General features: G+C 39.6%; 1 protein-coding gene and 1 long non-coding RNA gene across 2 annotated transcripts; both read left to right on the forward strand.

The window, feature by feature from the left end:
* The first annotated feature begins 3,744 nt into the window (after positions 1–3,744).
* On the forward strand, positions 3,745–9,301 carry LOC127567539 (uncharacterized). Its single transcript, XR_007955901.1, has 5 exons — positions 3,745–3,881; positions 4,007–4,031; positions 4,224–4,242; positions 8,073–8,169; positions 9,272–9,301. It is a non-coding gene; the product is annotated as an uncharacterized LOC127567539 (long non-coding RNA).
* Positions 9,302–9,502: 201 nt separating this feature from the next.
* On the forward strand, positions 9,503–16,382 carry LOC127584013 (cytokine-dependent hematopoietic cell linker). The gene is made up of 4 exons (XM_052040523.1): positions 9,503–9,584; positions 11,067–11,144; positions 11,442–11,597; positions 16,254–16,382. Exons 2-4 carry the CDS (start codon positions 11,133–11,135, stop codon positions 16,380–16,382), a joined length of 297 nt encoding a protein of 98 aa, XP_051896483.1. The 5' UTR covers positions 9,503–9,584; positions 11,067–11,132.
* Positions 16,383–22,138: the final 5,756 nt, after the last annotated feature.

The following is a 22,138-nucleotide window of genomic DNA, read 5'->3' on the forward strand; positions in this document are numbered from 1 at the left end:
GGCCATAGATCAAGGTTGCTAGTTTGGGGGTGGGTCCATTTCAGGAGGCAAGTTGACCTAAGGATGCAGATGCTTCACTTACCCACAGGCCTCCCTTTTTCAATCTTTCCATTAATTTTTAAATTAATACAGATTAATACACATAACATCGGTAATTATACACGTAATACAAAGAAATCGGGAGGACAATCATGACATATATAGTCATAAAGAATAAAAAATATATTCTAGGCCCCACGGTTTCTTGGTAAATGAATATATTACAAAAAAAATCAAAAGGAGAAAGAAAAGATTTATTATATAAAAAACAAATCCAAAAAAAATTGTAAGTAATAAAAAGAAACAAACTAAAAAAAAATTTCAAAAGAAAAAAAACTGGACTGATATTTCTCGATGAACAAAGAGCGTTATTGATTATTGAAAAGGGATCTATATCATATGAAAATATAGAATGAATGGACTCCAAACTTCCTCAAATTTAAGCAAAGAATCAACAGTGCCACTCCTAATTTTTTCTAAGTTTTAGCATGATATAGTTTGAGAAAACCATTGAAAAGTGGTGGGAAGTATTGAATCCTTCCATTTAAACAAAATGGATCGCTTGGCCAATAGTGTAACAAAGGCAATCATACAACAAACAGCAGCAGATAAGTGGCCAGATTCCATCATTGGTAACCCAAAAATTGCAGTGATTGGGTAGGCCTCCCTGTTTAGTGTTTTTGGACTAAGACCAAGCTGCCCTGGAGCGCTCGAATGGGAGAACTCCTAGATAATGTGGTCCAAGCTCCCTCCAGAGCTTAAGAAGGAGTAATGCACAGTGAACAACATTTCCTATGTGCATGTGACACAGAAGTCATGTTGGGATCGCAAGGGTGACTCACAACCAGAACAGCCAGCTTGAATTTCCCTGTTGGATATGCTCACAAATGCTCTCTGCTCCAGGTTAAATTAATAGTGCTGATCTTAAAAAAAACAAGCTCTAGGCAGATGATTTTTATTTTTAGTTTTCTTTTTAAAATAGTGAGAGCAATACATTTTCTAAATAAAAGCATGTTGTTTGATTTTGGCTAGGACCACAGAGTTAGAGTGCACAAGTTTAAAGTCGGGAACTTTGTGAGAGATTATAGTTTTGTGTATTTACCTCTAGGTCCAGAAATTATTGAGGAGAATTTCCTCAGTGATTAACAGAGTAAAATGCACTTTACAATAAAGATAACTGTAGAAGTAGCAGGGCTGTTGACTCTGACTAACCCTTTGTCATTTCATGACATTCTGGAAGTATTTGAGGTGAACGGTGGGAAAGTGCCATTGTACATGTTCCTGGGACCTTCACCATTGTGTTGGGGGCACCCTTTATTATCATATCAGCTCCAGCAGCTCTTATGGCAGACCATTTGGGGTGACAGTCAGCAACACAGTGTTCAGTTGCAGGAGGACAGTGCTATCACCTGGGGGAGCTGTGGTGGGTGGCAGGAGTCTCAACTATTTTCTAGAAATTCTGATGTTATGGGAGGATATTTCTTTCTTCAAATTGTGAGCATAATTATAATTCAAACAACTGAAGTTATGAAAATTTAAGTACTCCTTTATATCCAACAGCTAATATATCAGTTATATTGTAATTGTGGTAGTATTAATGGCTCACGTGTTCTTGTTCCGCACAGCAACCAACACGACCACTGCCCAGGTAAAGTCAAGTATATTTGTTCAGAATCCTACCGTGATAAGGGTGGGGGAGGGTGTTTATGGTTATGCACAGGTTGCATGGGTACAGGACGAAAAGCTTCATGGCTTGTGACACAGACATAACCTCTCAACCCTCTCAAGACATTAGAGACCTCATAGCTAAGTAAGACGAACAAGTATTGAAAGTAGAACACTTGGTGAAATACTTATACCCACATATTAATTTGACAAGATAATTAGATAAGTAAATTATTTCAGCCGGAAGGTTGCAAATTGGTGACAAAGCTGCCCACTGGATCAACATGCAATTCACCACCCTAAACATTCATTCCTTCTATCACTGGAACACATGCACCATGTATAAAATCCATTGCAGTTACTAACTCCTACACTCACCACCTATACTACCAATCAGGAAAAAAGAAGTAGGCACTTCCAAACACCACCACCTTCAAGTTCGCCTTTGAGTTGCACACCCTCCTGACTTAGAAGCAAATCATGATTCCTGCATCGTTACTGGGTCCAAATCCTGGACTCTCCTGCACTGGGGAAGTGGCTTCATCACACAGACTGCAATGGTCCAAGAAGGTGGCATATCACTACTTTCTCAAGCGCGATTAGGGACGAACAATAAATACAGTCCTTATGGCAACGTCCTCATCTTGAAAAATGAATAAATAAAGAAAAATACTGACCTGGGTTCTTTCCTGTGGGGCATCCAGAAATAGGGTAGAAATTCCAAAGTATCTTGCCTGTTAGTCGGGCAAAGCATGTCAGTTCAGCCACAAAACACTCTGCAAGCATATGTCTTGGTTTTCAGGGCTCACTAAATTACCTTCACGGCAAGGCTGTCCAGTGTGGAGAGCTAGGTCATCAGAAAGTTGGAAGGAGAGGCTGAATGATAAAGGATCACAACTGATTTGTGGAGTCGAGAGAATCACTCCAATTCATTCCAATTTCATAAATACCGCATTTCTGGAAGCTTTAAAACATTAAATGGGGTTTGTCAGGGCACATAGGACAACTGGTGTACTCTAGTCTTGAGTGGCTTCCAATAGTTTAGAGTCTCAATGACTTTAAACTGTTGGAACCAACTCGGAACTAGAGTACACTAGTTGTACTTTGTTCCCTGACTAAGCCAAGCAAAGGAAATAATGCCTGGTGAAATGGAAATGTTCAGGCAGTTGTCAGAGTCACCTTAAATAACAGTGGTCAAATTTACCTTGCAATTTGGGCATATTCTCTGCCCTACTGAATAGGTAATAATTGTGTCCAGCCCAACAATGTTGAACTTAATGATATTGGGATGTTCAAAGGTAGGGTTATTCCAATGAGAACAAAGTGCCAGATTAGCAGAAATTTCTTTACATAGTCAGTTGTTGGAGAGCAGAATGCTTTGCCACTTCGCATGATTGATGCTATTATAATTTTGAAGATAAAAATGCTATTTTATTGATAATATGAAAATAAATAAGGCTAGAGAGTGAAAGTGCAGGCAGAGGGATTAGGTATGTTACGCTAGCAAAAGGCACAGGCTCGATAATTTTGATGACATGCTTCTTTCTAAATGTTTTAATGGACTGTGCAATTAGACTAATTTTCATATTTTACTTATAGGAAAGGCTTTTGAGCAGAATCACTGAAGTTACTTTAGAAATGACTCTTTGAAGAACAATGAAATTTTGCAACTTGAACAGATAGCTATGTTAAATGAGGCAATCCACTTGCCATAAGGACTATATGTGAAGGGATGACTGGATAACCACTGTCATACTGAACAAAACTGGATATTTACAAACAACATTGGGGAGAAGGAAGGGATGTGGGAGGAGTGATGGAGATAACTGATGCAGGTTGAGAATTCCACCTTATGCGATCTTTCTTTTCAACTCTTTTTAAATGTCTCCATTAATGTCTTCATTTTTGTCGGTGTGTTCTAGAGGGTGTGAAATAAAAAAAGGAAACAGTTAAAGTGCTGTTCAGTTTACACATCACCAGGGGCTAGATATTATTATGATCCATCCATCACGGTTAGTGATTTGTTTTCTTCTCTCTCTAAGGCCTCCTAGGACTGCACCCAAAGAATTCAAACAACATCCTCCTGTAGCAAGCAACTCATATGTTTCCTCAGGATCTGACAACGCCCTGCACTCCATAAACATGCCATCAGTAACACAGTCTGAAAATGACAGGGGGTAGGTTTACTCAAATATCCTGCCAAAACCTGGTTTAATGATGTGAAATCAAATGCTCTGGTGGCAACACAGGAAAATCAATTGTTGGTCATTTCAGGTAATTTTTGTTTTTTCGTCCCTTTCAGGTTATGGAAGAATAATCAAAATAAGGTCTGTATATTTTGCACTGAGATATTACACTTCCTCAAACTTTTGCAAAGCAATTTTACCACTGAAACTTATCTGTGCTTTCTTTGCTTTCATGCAAGAATTGCATTAGCAGCATTTTTTTATGTTTGCACTTAAATAAATACAATAATTTTAAGATACATATAGATAAACAATTTTCCTTTTTCCCAACAGGCTATCATTCCAAGGAATGGTAGGTACATTAGGAAGAAAAATAACAGAATGGTACTTTGGAAGATGAATGGGATATACAAAGAGAATATTGTAAATATGTGTACATCTTTCTATAATGACAAATAAATGTAAACAATATACAAATGGAGACCAATCATCTCAGCTCAGGATACTGCTGTAGGAGTTCCTCACGGTATTGTTCTAAACACAACCACTTTCACCTGCTTCCTTCCATCATAAGGTCAGAAGTGGAATGTTCACCAAAGATTGCACAGTTAATTTCCATTTGCAACTCCTCAGCAAATAAAGCAGTCTATACTTGAATGCAGCAAGACCTTAACAACATTCTACTTAGGCTGATAAGGGGCAAGTAACATTTATGTTGTTCATGTGCCAGAAAGTGACCACTCTCCAACAAGAAGGTGTCTCAGTTTGACATCTGATGGGATTACCGGGTCCCCACCATCAACATTCTGGAGGTCACCATTGACTAGAAACTCAGTGAGACTCTGGGTTTCCTGTGATAAGGACTCACCTTCTGACATCTTAATGCCTTTCCACTGTCTGCAGGACACAATTCAGGATTGTGATGAATGAGTACATTTCCAACAACCCTCTAGAAGCTTGACACCATCCTAGATAAAACAATCCAATTAATTGCCACACCATCCACCATTCCAAACTTTTATTTTCTCTTCCACCATGCTGCAGTGTAAACCATCTACTCCCTAAGTTACTCTGACAGCACTTCCCAAACCTACAACCTCTACCGCTTCGCAGGACAAGGGCAACAGATGCATGGGAACTCGACTGCCTACATGTTTTCTTTCAAGTCACGCATCACCCTGGTTTGGAAATATATTGATATTCCATCACTATCTCCGGATTCAAATCCTGAATTTCCCACCAGGAACACTGTGGGATTATCTTTATCAGAGAAATTACAACTCTTCATGAAGGCAGCTCACCAACAACATTGTGAAGGAAAATTAGGGATAAGCAATTAATGCTGGCCTTGTCAGCCACACATTGTGAATTAATAATAAATATGTGGTTATTGAGAGTAGAATTTTTAAGGTTTTTTTAGCTTATGACCCAAGTTAAATTATAACAATTACACTGATACCAAAGAATACTTGATGAAAAGTTCAGTTAAGATGTACATTTCCTTCAAACCACAGCTGATATTTGTCTACTCCTGTAACCAGAGGGGTTGTGAGAGAGAGCTGGGGAGCAGTGATTATATGATTCAGTCTCACAGGAATATACTAGAATCTCAGTCCATGGTTTTCTGAGGATTTATTTTAAACAAATGGACATGCAAGATTGCAGAACGAACAACTCCAAAGCACAGTGATTTGTTTTACAATGTGAATATATCAACAGATATTAACTTGCATCTTATTTATAGGCCTCCAGCAGATGGCATTTTGACAGAATCAGTGCATGATTCATAAAAGAAAATTATATGATGATTTTGTCTGTGGTCGTCAAATGATTGGCAGTTCAGCAGCAACAAAGTTTTTCCCATAACTTAAGTAGAATTGCTGGAAACATTCAACAGATCAGGCAGCATCTATGGAGAGGGAAACAGAGTTAACGTTTCAAGTCAAAAACCCTTCAACAGACTGGAAGGAGAGAAAATGAGTTACAGTATCAAGCTGTCAGGAGGCTTGGGGAGGGATGGATAGGACAAAGGGGATATCGCTTATAGGGTGAGGCCAGGGTTGCTCTGAGGATAAGCTGTAATCAAGATCATCTGGTCATTGAGTTAATGAGGGCAGTTAGGGAGGCAGAACATGGTTCTTTGTTGATAATGGCTATGAGATGAGGGCAGTTGGAGAGTGGGAACACCAACAAAGGTATGAAAGTGTTATGAAGTGCAGGGCTGCAGGACATACCTGGCAGGTCAGGCAGTGCTAATGGAGAGAGAAAACTGAGCAAACATCACACCTGGCTGATTCTGATACAGACAGAGAAAACAAGTTACATGAAGTTGGAGACTTTAGTATTGAGTATAGAAGACTGCAATGTGCCCAGATGGAAATTGAGGTGTTCATCAAATTTACATTTGTCCATTGGTGTACATGTACATTTGTTCATCAAATTTACATTTGACCTCAGTTCAGGATCCCATACACAGATTAATCACAGTGGGAGTGGGATGAAGAATTAAAGTGGTGTACAACTGGAGATTCAGAGTCATCCTTGCAAACTGAATACAAGTACATAGTTTCTCCTCTTAGTTCAACAGACTAGAACAAACCAATGTCTCTTCCTTCCCCCCCCCTCCCCCTCTGCCATGTCCATCCACCAAAGGCAAGGATCCCTCCATTGGTTGGCACAATAGCCCTGGGTTCCTCCATGAGAGATAATAGCAAGATCAATACACAGAATGATTCCAGGGTCAGTAATATGCTTGTTCCTGCTGTGGCCCCAGCAAGTGTATGGAGTGAGCCTGAATGCACCCAGGTGCTGCACAGAGATGGGTTGCAGTGTTGATGGGTTGCATGTTGCAGTAAGAGTTTTATTCACCCATGTATGGGAGAATACAAAAGTTAGGAAGTACTCCCTCAATCAATTACAAAACTTGTTTTTTTTTGTATTTTTTTAGTTTTTAAGTAAGGAGAATGTGAATTGCTCCAATAGTGGCCGTCTGCAAAACTGGAAAACCTTTAACAACTTTGCAAACAAATTAAATATGTTGGAAATTCCAAACAGGCCAGGCAGCATCTGTGAAAGGAAAACAAAACTTACGTTTCATGTCAATGACTTTTCATCACGAGGCACTGTGCTCAGCATGGACTGGTTGGGCCAAAGGGCCTGTATCCTTGCTGTATTGCTCTAGGACTCTATCAAAACTGGGAAAAGTTAGAAATGGAACAGATTTTGAGTAGCAGAGAGGGGAAGAGATGAAGGGAACAAAAAGGGAGGCCTGTGATAGGGTGGAGATCCAGAGAGATGAAATGTCACAGGTAGTGGTGATGGTTCCAACTGAGCAAGGGCAGGAAAGGTGTGCTGGAGGGGCGGTATAAAGAGAAAAAGATGAACAAAATCTGAAATACATGGAAAGAGAATAAAAGCGCTGGAAATGTGAGATAGCAGACTGGAAAGGCCATTGAACTGTAACTTTTGAATTTGTTATTAAATCCTGAGGGCTGTTGGAGCAGCATAGGACATCAATGACAGAGAGATCAGAGTGGGAGTGAGATGGAGAACTCCGGTGACAGGTAACTGGAAGCTCAGGGTCACTGATGAAGACTTAACAGAGGTGCTGTGTAATGCAGTCACCCAATCTACATTTGGTTTCTCTAACATAACAGAAACCATAAGACGAGTTGCAAATGCAATATAAAGCAGGCTCCAATATGTAGACTACAAAAGCAGTACCTGAGAGATACAAGCACGAGACTGAATCACAGCTATTGGAATGTGAGTCTACAGATGTGATTCAAGAAATGGTGATTATCAGGTACCAAAAGTTAATGGTGAATAAGGAGCCAAGATCCTTCAATGGAAGAGAAAGCAAGATCATATACTGTGTCCCAATCAGTTTAATGCCATTGGCTGGTTATAGAATAGGACAAGAAAAGACCAGAGAGCAGTTTGTCATCCACCCACATTTTCATGAAGAATAATGCATTGATCTGGAGAAAAACAAATGAATTTAAAAGGTAAAATCTGAACAAATGCAGAGTGCATTTTTCACCTTGACTACGTGATATGCATTCCATGTAAACCAGTCTAGGCAAGTTAATATGACATTAAATACAGACATTCACGAGCAAGCAGTGGACATAATGGTCACAATTCTTAATAGATGTATTAATTTATAAGTTCCTTCTCTAGGTGCCGGATTCCGAAGTCTACCTGAGGTTATTCCACCGATGAGAAAGCAGCCTTCTGTTCCACAGGGACCGATTTTCAGATCCTCATCACCAGCCAGGTATGATTTAAAAACTTACAGCTAGTCTGAATGTTGTCAATTTAGCATAGAAATTGGAATGCTTGTTTTACTGATGCGAAGAAGGTGCAAAGTAATGAAATAGCTTGCAATCTACACAGTCTGATTACTAAAGTTGTGAAATCTTTCTCTTACATACTACCGGCAGATGAAGTCTGCCTGCTGCATAAAATAAGTTTAAAAATAAATCTGAAAAAAACTGATCCTGTGAAGCCCAGAAGAACAGGAGTGCTGAAAGTACAAGCTGTGAAGGGTAGAGAAAAGGAAACAGGACATCTGAGACCTGTGTGAACAGGGTAGCGACCAGGACATCTCCTTAACCAAACAGGTTAATAGATTGCGAAACGAGAAGTATAATGGCTGAGCAAGAAACAGTGAATGAATTCAATGTCAAATCAGGTGCAGAAAGAGTGGGAACGAAAGTCTGGATTAAGAAAGAGAACAAAATACAAAGGAAAAATAAGAAATGAAATTTTAATAGAGTTAAATGTTATATTTAAAGTTCTTTAACATCATTTAAAACTTGAAGGAACAAGAGCACACGCTTGTAGATGTTTAGTGCCAGAAATGTTGACATCACATTATTACAAGGGTGCTTAAACTGAAACAGACAAGGTTTAACACTCTGTGGTTAAGGAGTTAAAGTTCCAACTTAACAAGCAATTATCCAAGGTGAGCCAGAAAGTGAGACTGTGCTGTCATAAAGGAATGATGGAGTGGTACAGCCTGGGCAGTGATTTTATGAGATTTGAGTTTATACAGCCAAGTGCCTTTCTCCTGAATTTTCTGTAAATTTGTGTTTAACTAAAGGCAAGTGCCTTTATCCTCACCATTGCTTTGATTGTGGCTGATGATGTTAACTGCTCCAGTTAATTTCTGTTTGTCATTTCAGTGCTATATGCCACACATATCAGCACAGACATGGTGGCTTGAAGGGCTTGTTTCTATACTATAAGATTCTATCATTCTATACTTAAACATGGAGTTGAGTATGTTTATTACTGCGCAATTGATCAGTGATAAAATGATGCAAGTGGTCTCTCAATTTTTCTCAGTCTTACTACAATATTTTTCTCTTTGCTAGCTCTTCAAATCAAACATCACATATATCAGGTATTTATCTGCCCTTGCCAATGGATCACCATTTGTAGATTTTTGAATGATATCCAGACTTATATTCACTGTAGTGGAAACTAATTTTAGACATAAATCTACTGCAAAGGTCTGACAATTACTTTCATTTAAATTATCTTAACTTACTTAGCTTTTATCAGTGACAACATCTTTAATTTTTCTTTTTAATAGGGGACAGATTGCAAGATACTTCCACACAATCAAAACAAAAATATAGTTCTGATCTGCTGAATGACAAACATTTTCCCAATCCTGGTCCAAGGGTATTGTAAAATATTTAAAACCATTTTATTAGTCAAAAATGACAAGTGTCATTTTTATATCTGAATGGAATATGTACTCTCATGTATCATGCAACAGTTGATGCATTTTGTGTGTGAGGAGCTGATGCTGCAGTCTGAGTTTAGTAATTTAACCTATCTGCATATGGGATGAATTTATGGAAGAGCAGTGTGGAAACATGCCTGTAGATTGCCTGCATGTACTTTTGGTGAACAGGGCTCCTTCCCAAGAGCACCATTTGCTCTGCAGTGTGTACAGAACAGTATTTACTTCCCATAATAATGATGTAATGTTTCTTTCAATGACTGGATGGTAAGGGCATCAACTGTACCTTTACCCTCTTGAGTTTAGAAGAACGGGAGGTGATCCCATTGAAACATACAATGGTTTTGCAGGTTTGAATGGATATTTCCCATGGCTTGGGTATCTAGAACCAATCGTTATGGTATCACAATAAGTGGTCTGTCAATCGAGACAAAAATGAGAAGAAATTTCTTCACCCAGAGATTAGTGAACCTTTGGAATTCTCAGCCAAAATGGCTGTGGAGGTTCAGTTCAAGACAGGGTTTGATAAATCTTGAGATACAGTATTAAGTGAATCAACAGGTATGGGGTTAGCGTAGAAAAGAGGTAAGAGATCAAACACAATCTTACTGGATGGCAGGGCAGGCATGAGGGCCTGATAGGTCTAGTCCAACTTCTACATCTTACCTTCTTCTGGAAGGGTACCAATTTGTACTGAACAAGAAGATTCAATTCCTAGTCTATACTAACCTCAGCTAGAGCAGAAATAGAGTAGAACTGGAACTCAGTTCAAAAAATGAAGCAGAAAGTAGCTCAGTCCATGCGCCCTGCCTGGTGTCCCGCACTGCATCGCATGTGTGGAAATGAAGTGAGGTGTGCAAGGTCAAACAACGGCCTGGTGTTTAGTATCCAATCTCACAAATAAAGGATGGCAATGCAAGTCAAACTCTCAAAGGCTAGGGTGCTTATGCCACCAAACCCAGCACAAGACAAAGCCTTCAGAAGAGCTGGGAAGAACAACTAAATTCCAAATTCAGCAAAATGGCAGGTGATGCAGAACATTACTGCAGTTGGCAAGAGACTGAAATTAAGCTTTTAGGAAAGTGGGAATTTAAACCAGAAATCCATTTACAGCATTCCTCAAAATGTGTTCAAACTTGCTCTGTTATGCCATCTACTCTTGTGATGGGGCTGGTGTCAACTGCAGTTGATGAGCTGCTTGATGTAATAGCAAGCTCAGTGCTGGTGCGAATTTACAGTGAATCTAATTATGCACAATATATCCCCTGTAATCTTAGTAAGTAGGGTGATACTCAGTGTTGATCACTGTTCATATCATGCTATTGATTGGGAAAATGGGCGCACAAAATATTCTATTGAAATGTGGCATCTGATTCCTTACATAATTTCCCATTAATTGCATTCTCAAAATATTTCAGGATTTAGAAGGAAACATATGGTATATTGGTACCTATAATCGCCATGAAGCAGAGGAAGCTTTGAGGATGTACAACAAGGTAATCAATTCTGTTACATTTATAAAACAATAGGCATTTAGCTGCATGCATTCATATTCGGTACTGTTTCTAAGGATATAAAACATCTCTTCAAATAGTTTCAAAAGGTTTAATGAGTTCTCGTGTGTTATGATGTTATATTTATGATTTTTCTGGTGTGATATTTCATTGTGAAAATAACTTCTGGATATTGTATTTACAAAATGAATTATTTACAGCATAACTAATCAGAAGTATATATTATGTTTATGAATTCTCTCACTGGTTTAATTAACAGTTTATTTTCTCTTGATTTAGAATGGTGCATTCATGGTAAGGGATAGTTCCAAAGGAATCCCTGATAAGCCATACGTGCTGCTGGTGTACAACAACTATAAAGTTTACAGCATTCAAATACGCTACCTGGAGAGCAGCAGACAGTACACTTTAGGGAGTGGGCTCAGAGGATATGATGTAAGTTTTCTGCCATTTCTTTGCTTTTGTCTTCAGTAGTATGTAAACAAGCACCATCTCCTCTGCTGACAAAAAGCCAAATTAATGAAGATTTTTGAAGGACACGTCTGGAAATTAAGTCCACAGCAAAGTTAATTTCAAAGTACATATTTCCCACACGAAACATGACACAGAGTTCTGGATTTTATTAATTATGGGAACTGCCTTAAAACTCAAAAGATATTGTCACACTTCTGTAATTATGACTGTATCTTTCATGGCAACCTAGATGGCCAGGCAATCCAGCATATTTAGGAAAATCTTGTTCAATGAAGTAAAGCATGTAAACAAGCCTGTACACTGTTTCCTTTCCTAATAGAAGCCAGGATCACCTCAATACATTGGACCATTTCATTTTAAGATTTAACATAGTCAAAATGTGGCTGCCTCCCTCTCCTTTTCCATCCTCTCTCCCTCATTTTCTGCCTCCCTTTCTTTCCTTGCCTCTCTCTTTACATTCTCCACTCATCCTTCCCACTTCTCTCTTTTCCTGCTTTTCCATTTAGTTTCTCATTTGTTTCCTTCATGTTCAATTCTTCATCTTGTTGCTTCATCCTGCCCTCACTTGACTCGCCCTTCCCTTTCTGCTTTAAATTCTACATTTTCAACCCTTCTCTAATTTGCTTCTCTCTCCTTTCATAACCTCCCTTCCCTCCCACACTCACCCTCACCAGTCTTGCTCCGATCTTCGTCTGCACTTTCCTATTGATTTCTCACCTGTTAGCATTTCCTATTTCGCATTCCTCGCATTGTTGGCTACCATTTGCCAAGCCGGATCTGAAGGAAGATGAAATCATTTGATTACAGCTTTGCTGAGGAAAGCAAATCCATGCCTGATCCCTTCCTGTGTAGCTAATCAGAAAAAAGGAACAGAAAATGGTACCCATCTCTACCCCTCCCACCTTATTCACTTCCTTGTGAACTTTCTTCTCACTGACTCGCACACTGAGAGCCGCAGGCATTCACAGATAGTTGGGAAACGAATATGCCTCAGAACACAATCAGATAATGATCTTTTCTCAGAATTATATAATTGGAAATCAATTTTTTTCCTCGGAGTGAAACATGATAATGCTCAGTTGCAGGTGGTGTCTTATCAGCCTAGAAATTCAATCAGGCATTTTTGGGTGCAAGTCATTCTAGGGACCCTAGTGTAGTTTTGACAGGAGATTACTTAACTTACTCCAAAACTCAACTTTTGGTGTATTTTGTGGGAACTTGGACTACATGGTTCAATGAGTATCCACTATTGGGCCCTTCCTGTATAACCTAGCAATGCTGGTATGAGACACCTGCAAAGTCAGGCAACAACAACTTCATTCTTTGGCCCCATCCTAACATTTCACTGACTCCCCCTGCTCAATTTGTTGATGCCCTCCATCTCCCATTCCAAGTCCCTAATCTCCTGACCTACCACCCATTTCCTCTGTGCCACCCCCTCCCCCAAAAATCATCCAAAAATCTGGTGCTATCTCAATTATTCCCCTCCCCAATACCCAAAACTCTGCCAATATACCTTTAATGCTCAACCATCACCTTTGTTTTCCCTTCACCTCCCCCCACCCCACAACTGTTTGTGTTGGGCTCTGATGCACCCTTCTCTCAGCCACAGCTCAGGCCTAATGGCCCTAGGGCTCCCAGACATCCAAAACCTGGCATAGGAACGGAGCATCAGGCAGCACATTTTTTAATCAGAGCAAATGCAGACTTTAGGACCTTGGCAAATGAGTGCATGCTACTAGTGATGGAGAAATTCAAACAGACAAGAAGAGTGCTGGTATCTCATGCAAGAATGGGAGGAGATTGCAGTGTAGGGAATGTTGAGGATTTGAACACTATGGTAAGATGTTTTAAATACAAGTCATTCTGGGTCAGCACACACAGAGGTGATGGATGAAGGGGACCTGGCGTGAGTTAGGACACCAGAGTTTCTTAAGTAGAACATGGAAGAGTGAACTATTGCAATGAACCTTGACCAATGTAAAGGAACAGCGATGTGAATGTGGGGCAAGCTGGGGCAGACAATAAAGCAGCCTGAATACAAGCTAGAAGTAGTAATAATTCAGCAATAGCATTCTTGTACAGAATTGCTCAGTTTGTATTATATATGCGTACTTTACTTCTTGTTTATTTTTGGTTAATTTTTATTTAATGTGGGCAATGTTTTTTCATTGTTTATTAGTGTTCATCAAAATTAGGTATTTTTTGATTATTAAAAAGTCACTAGAAGCATCAGCTTTCAGTCTTGACAAAGCTTGATTTGGTCATAATAAGTGCTCATTCAGAGTCAGATTAACTTTAAACTTTACCACCTTGTCACCACATTCACACCATTGACCAGTACATCCCACAAACAAACAGGATTTGTCAATAAACGTATGTACATTTTTAAAACCAAGTACAACCTTTTTAAAGCAAAATAAAAGAAGGTTCAAATTCTGCAATGCTTGCCATTGTTGCGGTTTTTGTTTTGGCTTTGGGGTTTTTTTTTCCAAAAAAACAGTTATAGGCAGCAATTTTTAAAAAAAAAATCAAGAACTCCCTATGTGGCACAAATATCCTAAATAGGATCAAATACTGCTTCTTTCACCTTCTTTAAATAGAAGCACCTTTTCATCACATTATGTAGCTGGTGCACATATTCATAGCAACAGGGAGAGTTTAGTGCAAAATTCATTATTTTTATTTTTTTAAAAAATCCCCTGTTTCGCAGCAAACCATGTTACTATTTCTCTGCTTTCTTAAAGAGGAAGTCCAGCCCCAAAAGGAGCGGTTTTTTTAACCATTAAAACAATGTTTCGTTTTCTCTTGTTTCATTCTAAAGGTTCTGTTCTTTTTCACAGTATGTTGACAGCAAGAAAAAAAGTAATGGTTACATTTTTGTTCTCAAATCAATTTCTTTGAGCATTTAATTGCACGGGCGCCTATTTTCATGCTTCGTTGTATGGAGCCTGAATTCACCTTGAATCTCATCTTCCTTGAATTTGCATTAAACCACCATCCTTAACAGGCATCAAATGAGTGTGTCAGATCAGCAGATGAAATTCACTCCAATTGCTCTGAAGTCATTTTAAAGAACCAATGTCCAGCTGCCACACATTTACCACAAAACATTGAAATACAGCTAAGGGTGTTGCTAAGGCAACAAGCTATGTGCGACAATGCGCACAGTGTCTGCGAGGGCTCAGATTAATAAAAAGCTCCTGAAATCGAGATGCCAATGCAGCTGCTCCGTGTGTCAGCAATGATGTTCTGTTGGTTTGATATCCAAATTGAAAACAGCACAGGCAGGGGACGTGAAGAAACAAGGTCACCACATTCGAACTATTTACAATGTATGATTATTTTTTAAAAGTTTTGACTATAAAAATTGTTTTAAATCATTGGAAGTCTTAACTGATATTAGGTGTGCCAATAAAACAAAACAAAGTTGCTCTTTTGTAATTAACCTTGATAGGATAATGTTTCTGTTGTCGGCTGAGCTGATGACCTGGATACAAATTATACCCCAAAATATGCCCGATTTGATAAGTTTCTTTAAATACCACAAGTTTCCTGTGAAAATCATTAGCATGTGAGTCAATAAGCATAAGAATCCTGGCATGAATCAATGTAAACGGGCAGCATTTTGGAATACACGCCGAGAAATTCGCAGCTGGTCAGTTGTGGTAAATGGAAATATGTAGTCGCTTCAATCCGTTGTACTCTGCCTCCATAATTGATTCCATTGACTTTCAGGAGCATATACACTGCACTGATGCCACTATATAGTGCATTTAGCACTAACAACCAGGAATGATTTTTTTTTGGCAGTGTTTGTTTTAATATCACGTGACAATATACCTTGATATGTTTAAAAGCAGTAGTTTGACGCTGTTTGGCAGGTACAGCTAAAAATGAGTTTATCATTAAATGTAAACATTGCAGCAAACTCGTCGAGTCCACCACGCGAGTTACTTACTTTAACTAACTTAGAAGTGCTATGTCGAACCAATTAATAATTACATTGACTTTAAGTTGCATTTTAGATTAATTGCATCAAACTCTTCAGAAAATAAGCACTGGTACTCTTGTATTACTAAAACAAAATATTGATATTAAGATCCTTTTCCAATCGAGTTGCCAGAAAACTGCGAAAGAGATGAATCAATCAGCAGCTTGGTCATTTTGTGGATGGGCTTGGATTCTAGCACAGCTATTTTAAAGCCTGAACACACTCAATGTGCACTGTGACTTGCACTTGAAAATCCAGGACCTTTTGCGCCGTTTTTGCCAGTTTGAGGCAAACGTGCGAGTAGAAAGACCAATTGAAACCGAATTAAATTTCCAGGCCATTTTGATTTGATTTTAAACATTAGCTAGAAGTGTTTCAGACGTTACAATCACAAGCAACTTCCTTTAATTAGAAGAGTGCCGCACTGGCAAAATTAATAGGCAAAACATTCATAGATGTTTGTTTCAAATGACCAATTTAGTAGACACATCCCAGTTCTGGATCCCTTACTCTTTAAGAAAGGTTCAGTTAGAAAATTACCATTAAACAGTTTTGTATTATTCCTCGCTATTAGGATTCTTCCAGGACATTTTGAAACTAAAGTTTATTTTCTAACCCCCCAGGTGTTTGATTCAGTCCCTCATATAATAGAAATTCACAAAAGTATTCCGTTGCGATTAATCGATGGAAGGGATCAGTCAGGAAGTCAAATGGAACAATGCATCCTCACCGTTCCACTAATACTGCGTTGAGAAATCGGTAGCGTTACATGTTTACGTTCTTTCTTTACATCTTCACACGTCTATATTATATACCTAACTGAACTAAAATATTTTAATGTAAATAAATCCTAAAATCGTTTCTACGGTACTTGAGTTAATGTCTAAAATTAGCAACGTTCAGATGTGATGCTAGTTTATTGTCACTTGAGAAAGTTGCAATAATACAGGAATTATATTTGAAAGAGGAAATTAGCTGTTATTTTTATACAAAAGTTAAAAAAATACGTTCATTTATATCCATTAAAATCTAATTTTACTTGGTGTACGTTACCTGCTTATTTTTTGCCACTGCGCAAAACATTTATCACATTCATTAGCAACGGTCAAATAGAGAGACAGTTTATTCTGTCAGGAAACCTGTCTTAATTCCTCATATGAACGTGATCCCTGAAATGTAGGGCTTGGAAATGAGCATGCTTGATCTCACACTGCAAGTTTCAGGACGCGCTTACTTGCGACTTCCACACTAACCCCGCCAAGTTTAATTGGTATAATGGGACAGGTGCCTATATTACCTGGATTGCATCTTGGGAACCCATTGGGCGTACATGGAAGGAAATTCCACGGACAGGAGTGGTGGCCTTGTAGATGCGCGATTAATCCTTTGAAACAAGCAAACTTGTGTAGGAAATCCTTTAATGCAGGCCACCCTCCAGATCACCATGCACCAATAACCAGTTTGGGACAACTGGTAGCTTTGCACCCATGCGACTAAATAGAAACTCAAGAACCAAAATCAGGAACTCGTGTGGCCAAATGCCAGAGCAACTTCCAATCTTTTTCGCTCACACTAATTTTATCATAGGGATGTATCAGAGGTCATTTTAGATTTACTGTTCATCCTAGATGGTGCTTGCTTTCCTTTCTATTAAATACAAGGGAAAGCTCCGGGCGGGGAGCACAATGATTAACTTAGTGAACTAGAACAGGATTAATGATGCAGAGGAGAGAGTTGAAGCCCCTCCACCCACCACCGCAGCCGGGGGAATCGAAACAAATCCAAAATTGAAAGTTCAAAGCTTCGTTTAAAATATAAAAACGTGTTTGCTCTGTCCATTCCGTCCAATATGTGTCCTCCAATTTACAAATTCCCTTCAAACCGCCCCAGCCCATTGAGAGTTAAAACACACGTGCGGTTCCAAAGCATTAATTTAATGATATTAAATACACAGATACATAACGGTCAAGGTCTAAGACTTGCTCACTGTTTCTGTATTTTTCCCGCAAACAAAATGCAATAGCTTCGATCTATACTGAGTTAGTTCAGGTGAAACATTATCGGGAAGCAATAACTGGTCTCGGTACTTCTGGATTAGTTTACAGTTTAGAAATTTCCTGATCCACAACGACTCATTGCCAGAAGTGCATGCATGCTTGTGGAGACGAGAGCGGCCAAGAACTGGTTCTGCAGTGAAGTTCTGATAACTTGCTGTCGTTCGGCAATGAACAGAGGTCATCCGGCTGTGATTCCCAAATAGGATGGTGTTGCAGTGCATATATTATGGTTCAAAATAAAATCCAGGCACAGCATTGCTGGGTTAGAATCTGCTGAATTATCATTGTGATGTCGTGAATAATTGATTAATTCGTATTGATTCATTCAGATATACTAAATATTTCGCTCAGAAAAAGTGACGTATGTCTTCATAACCAAAGATGCCAAAACACCCAAGAAATAGCAACCAAGGAGTAAAAGAGAGCAAGGAAATTTACACAAATAAAATCACTGGGCAAAAAACACCAGGAAAGGTAAGGGAATTAAGAGTGGTCAAATCTCCTAGACCTAATCCCCTGTGTACTGAGATTCTAAAAGATATCTGCAGATATAATGGGTGCATTATGCCACCTTCTCAAATTCCCTAGATTTTGGAAAAGTTGCAAAAGGAAAACACAAGCTAATTACAGTTGGGAAAAATCTGGAAAACTCTTCTCTAATTCCCTTATACTGCAACAAATTCAGGTATTGATTAATGCAAGGTACGTACCTACCTCTTTCCACCCTAGCCAGAATCATAGCAACCATCAGCTTTTCTTACCTGCACCTTTTGAACTTCTATTTTGACTAACTTGACCTCACAGAAGCAAGCCTCCGTGGTTGAGTTTGGGTTACGTATGTATCAAGATAGCTAAACAAAGAGTTGAAGGGTGGGGTAGGACAATTTCCATACATTCCTGTTCACCCCCTCTGTTTGTCAGAAATTCCGTTAAGAACTTCAATTGTTGCCAATAACATACAGGACCTAGTTTTGGGAAATGAGCAAGGCCAGGTGACAGACCTGACAGTGGGTGAACATTTTGGGAATAGTGACCACAACTCATTATGTTTTAAGATAGTGAATACCAAGGATAAAAATTGGATCTGGCGGGAAGGTAGTAAATTGGGGGAGGGCAAACTAGGACAGGATAAGACCAGGGCTAAGGGGCATTGACTGGGAGCAGCTGCTGTCGGACAAGTTCACATCTGACGTGTGGGAGTTGTTTAACGACCAGCTGATCAGAGTTCAGGATCTGCATTTTCCAGTAAAGACAAGGATGGTAAAGTAAGGGAACCTTGGACGACCTGAAAAGTGCTCATTTTAGTCAGGAAGAAAAAGGAAGCATATGTAAAGGAATGCTAAAAGCAGACTGGGCCCTTGTGGAATATAAAGATAGCAGGAAAATGCTCAAGCAGGCAATTAGGAAGGCCTAAAGAGGCCATGAAATGTCCTTGGCGAGAAGGGTCAAGTCAAGTATAATACCAAAGCACTTGTATTAAGAAAAAAAAAGGACAACTAAGGGGAGGGGAGGTCCACTCAAGGATAAAGGGCAAAATTTGTGCTTGGAGTCAGAGCAAGTCAAATGAGTACTTTGCGTCGGTATTTACCAAGGAGAAGAAATTGGAGGATAGTAAAAACAGACTGGGGCAAGCTAATGTGCTGGGATATTTTGAGATTGAGGAGGAGGTAGTGCTGGGTTTTCTGAAAAGCAGTAAGGTGGTAAGTCTACAGGGCCTGATGGCATATATCTCAGAATTTTGAAAGAAGTAATGAGGAGATTGCTGGGGCTTTGACAAGGATCTTTGTGTCTCACTAGCAACAGGTGAGGTCATGGAGAGTGGCAAATGTTATCCCTTTGTTCAAGAAGGGAAATAGGGATGTCAGGTAATAATAGACCAGTGAGCCTCACATCAGTGGTAGAGAAGCTATTGGAGAGGGTACTGAGGGATAGGATTTATGCACATTTGGAAAGGCATAGCCTGCTTAAGGACAGTCAGCATGGCTTTGTGTGGGGCAGGTCATGTCTCACAAACTCGAATTTTTTTTGAGGTGACAAAGGTGCTTGATGAGAGTGAGGCAGTGGATGTTATCTACATGGACTTTAGTAAGGCACTTGACAAGGACCCTCATGGTAGGTTGATTCAGAAGGTAAAGATGCATGGGATCCAGGGTGAATTGCAAGTTTGGATTCAGAACTGGTTTGTCCATAGAAGACAGAGGGAGCAGTGAAAGGCTGTTATTCTGGCTGGAGGTTGGTGACCAGCGGCGTTCTGCAAGGATCGGTGCTGGGAACTCTGTTGTTTGTGACATATATCAATGATTTGGAGTTGTAGACAGTGTAAAGACCTATCAAAGAATACAGCAGAATATTGATCAGTTACAGATATGGGCCAAGAAGTGGCAGATGGAGTTTAACCCGGGCAAGTGTGAGGTGTTGCACTTTGGGAGATCAAATGAAAGGAGAATGTATACAGTTAATAGTAGGGCCCTTGATAGCATTGAGGTATAGAGGGATCTTGGGGTCCAGGTCTATAGTTCACTGGAAGTGGCTACACCAGTGGATAAGGTGGTAAAGGCGGCAAAGGCCGCGTATGGCATGCTTGCCTTCATTGCTAGGGGTGTTGAGTATAGAATAAGGAAGTCATGCTGCAGCTATATAAAATTTTAATCAGACCACACTTATCGAATATTGTGTGCAGTTCTGGTCGCCCTACTATAGGAAGGATGTGGAGATTGTGGAAAAGGTGCAGGAGAGGTTTACCAGGATGCTGCCTGGATTAGAGGGTATGAGCTATAAGGATAATTTGGACAAACTTGGGTAGTTCTCCTTAGAGCATTGAAGGCTGAGGGGAGACCTGAGAGGTTTTTAAAATTATGAGAGGCATAGATAGGTTCGACATCCAGAATCTGTTCCCCAGGGTAGAAATGTCAAACACCAGAGGATATGCTTTTAAGGTGGCGGGGGGGGGGGGGGGGGGGGGGGGGGGGGAGGGGAATGTTTAAAGGCAATGGGAGGGGCAAGTCCTTTTTTATATATGCAGAGAGTGGTAGGTGCCTGGAATGGGTTACCAGTAGTAGTGGAATCAGTTTGTTGGAGTTTGAGGCTTTTAGATAGACACACGAATATGAAAGGAATGGACGGATATGGATGATAAACAGGAGGACATTTATTGTAAATCAGCATCAAGATCGGCACAACATCATGGGCCGAATGGCCTGTCCAGTGCCGTATTGTTCTGTGCTAACTTGTATACTTACCTTCCAGCATCTGTGGCAGTGTCTAATTGCTCACGTTGATCCTCATTGCTCTTTGCACTTTCATTTCTTCACAACCTTCCAGGATCATAATCTCTTAATGGCAATTCACCGTTTGCTGGTAGACTGACCTCCGCATCTTCACTATTCTCTTGTATCAACCAGCAACTGCGTGGCTTTATTTTTAAATTGGACTTTTCACCTTTAGGAGTTCTTACTCCCTCATGGCTCGCTAACAAATGAAAGAATGTTGCAGGGCACTCTACTACGAATATACGCAAGCCGAATAGTTGAGCAAGGTTCCAGTTTGGACAACAGAGGGAAAGGCAGATTTTGAGAACTGAATTTTGAATTGGCACAAGGTCAATAGGCAGGGTGGTCTGGTCTACTATGTCTAATGAGCAGAGAAAAAGTAATGCCAATTTTGTAAAACCAGCTGAAGAGTTGAATGCACTTCACACTTTGCTCCTTAGCTTTACACTAACAGTGGCCGGCCACACGTGCACTTCATATTTCACTAATTTAATTGCTTTTGATATTCCAAGGTATTTAAGACTGTTGAAATTGATTAATTCTTAAAATACTTTTAAAAAATTAGCACTCTGCCATTAATTAAAAGATGTATAGTGAAATTAAAATTAAACAGTTATGCCTACCTTTATATGAAGGCTGGTAAATCTAATCAAATGTTGATCTGAGTTTTAATATTGTTTTATTTTCCATGGTATTGTCAAACTTCATAAGCTTAGTTGGTTATTTTTCTCATTTCAGTGTATACTAATCGAGGCATTGTTGGGGGCAGGGCTTGATTCCACCGAAGTCCAAAGTGGTGGCCTCCAGTTCACACCCCATCCTTCAGTACTGTAGCCGAGTAGCACAGCATGAGGGGGTGGGGGGGAGGAAGCGGAGGTGAAGCACCAACATGAGGTGTAGACAGCGAAGGCGAAGAGCTGGATCCAACTCATGAACTTGTATCAGCTGCTGGCCCTGCCACACCATAAGTACAGTGTATGTTTTAACAAGCTTCAGTCCAAACATATTGGCAAAAATATGTAGAAAACACTCATCACATAGTTCATATTGTTATTCTATAAACTTTGTTCTTAAATTTAAGGACAAATGTCAAAGTTAGTGGAATGCAAAATTCTTGTCTGCAGCTTAAAAGTACCACCCCTTCAAGATCAAAATGTTTCAATAACCAGAAATTCAATATTT

Source organism: Pristis pectinata, chromosome 2 (assembly GCF_009764475.1).
Source record: "Pristis pectinata isolate sPriPec2 chromosome 2, sPriPec2.1.pri, whole genome shotgun sequence".
Taxonomy (NCBI): Eukaryota; Metazoa; Chordata; class Chondrichthyes; order Rhinopristiformes; family Pristidae; genus Pristis; species Pristis pectinata.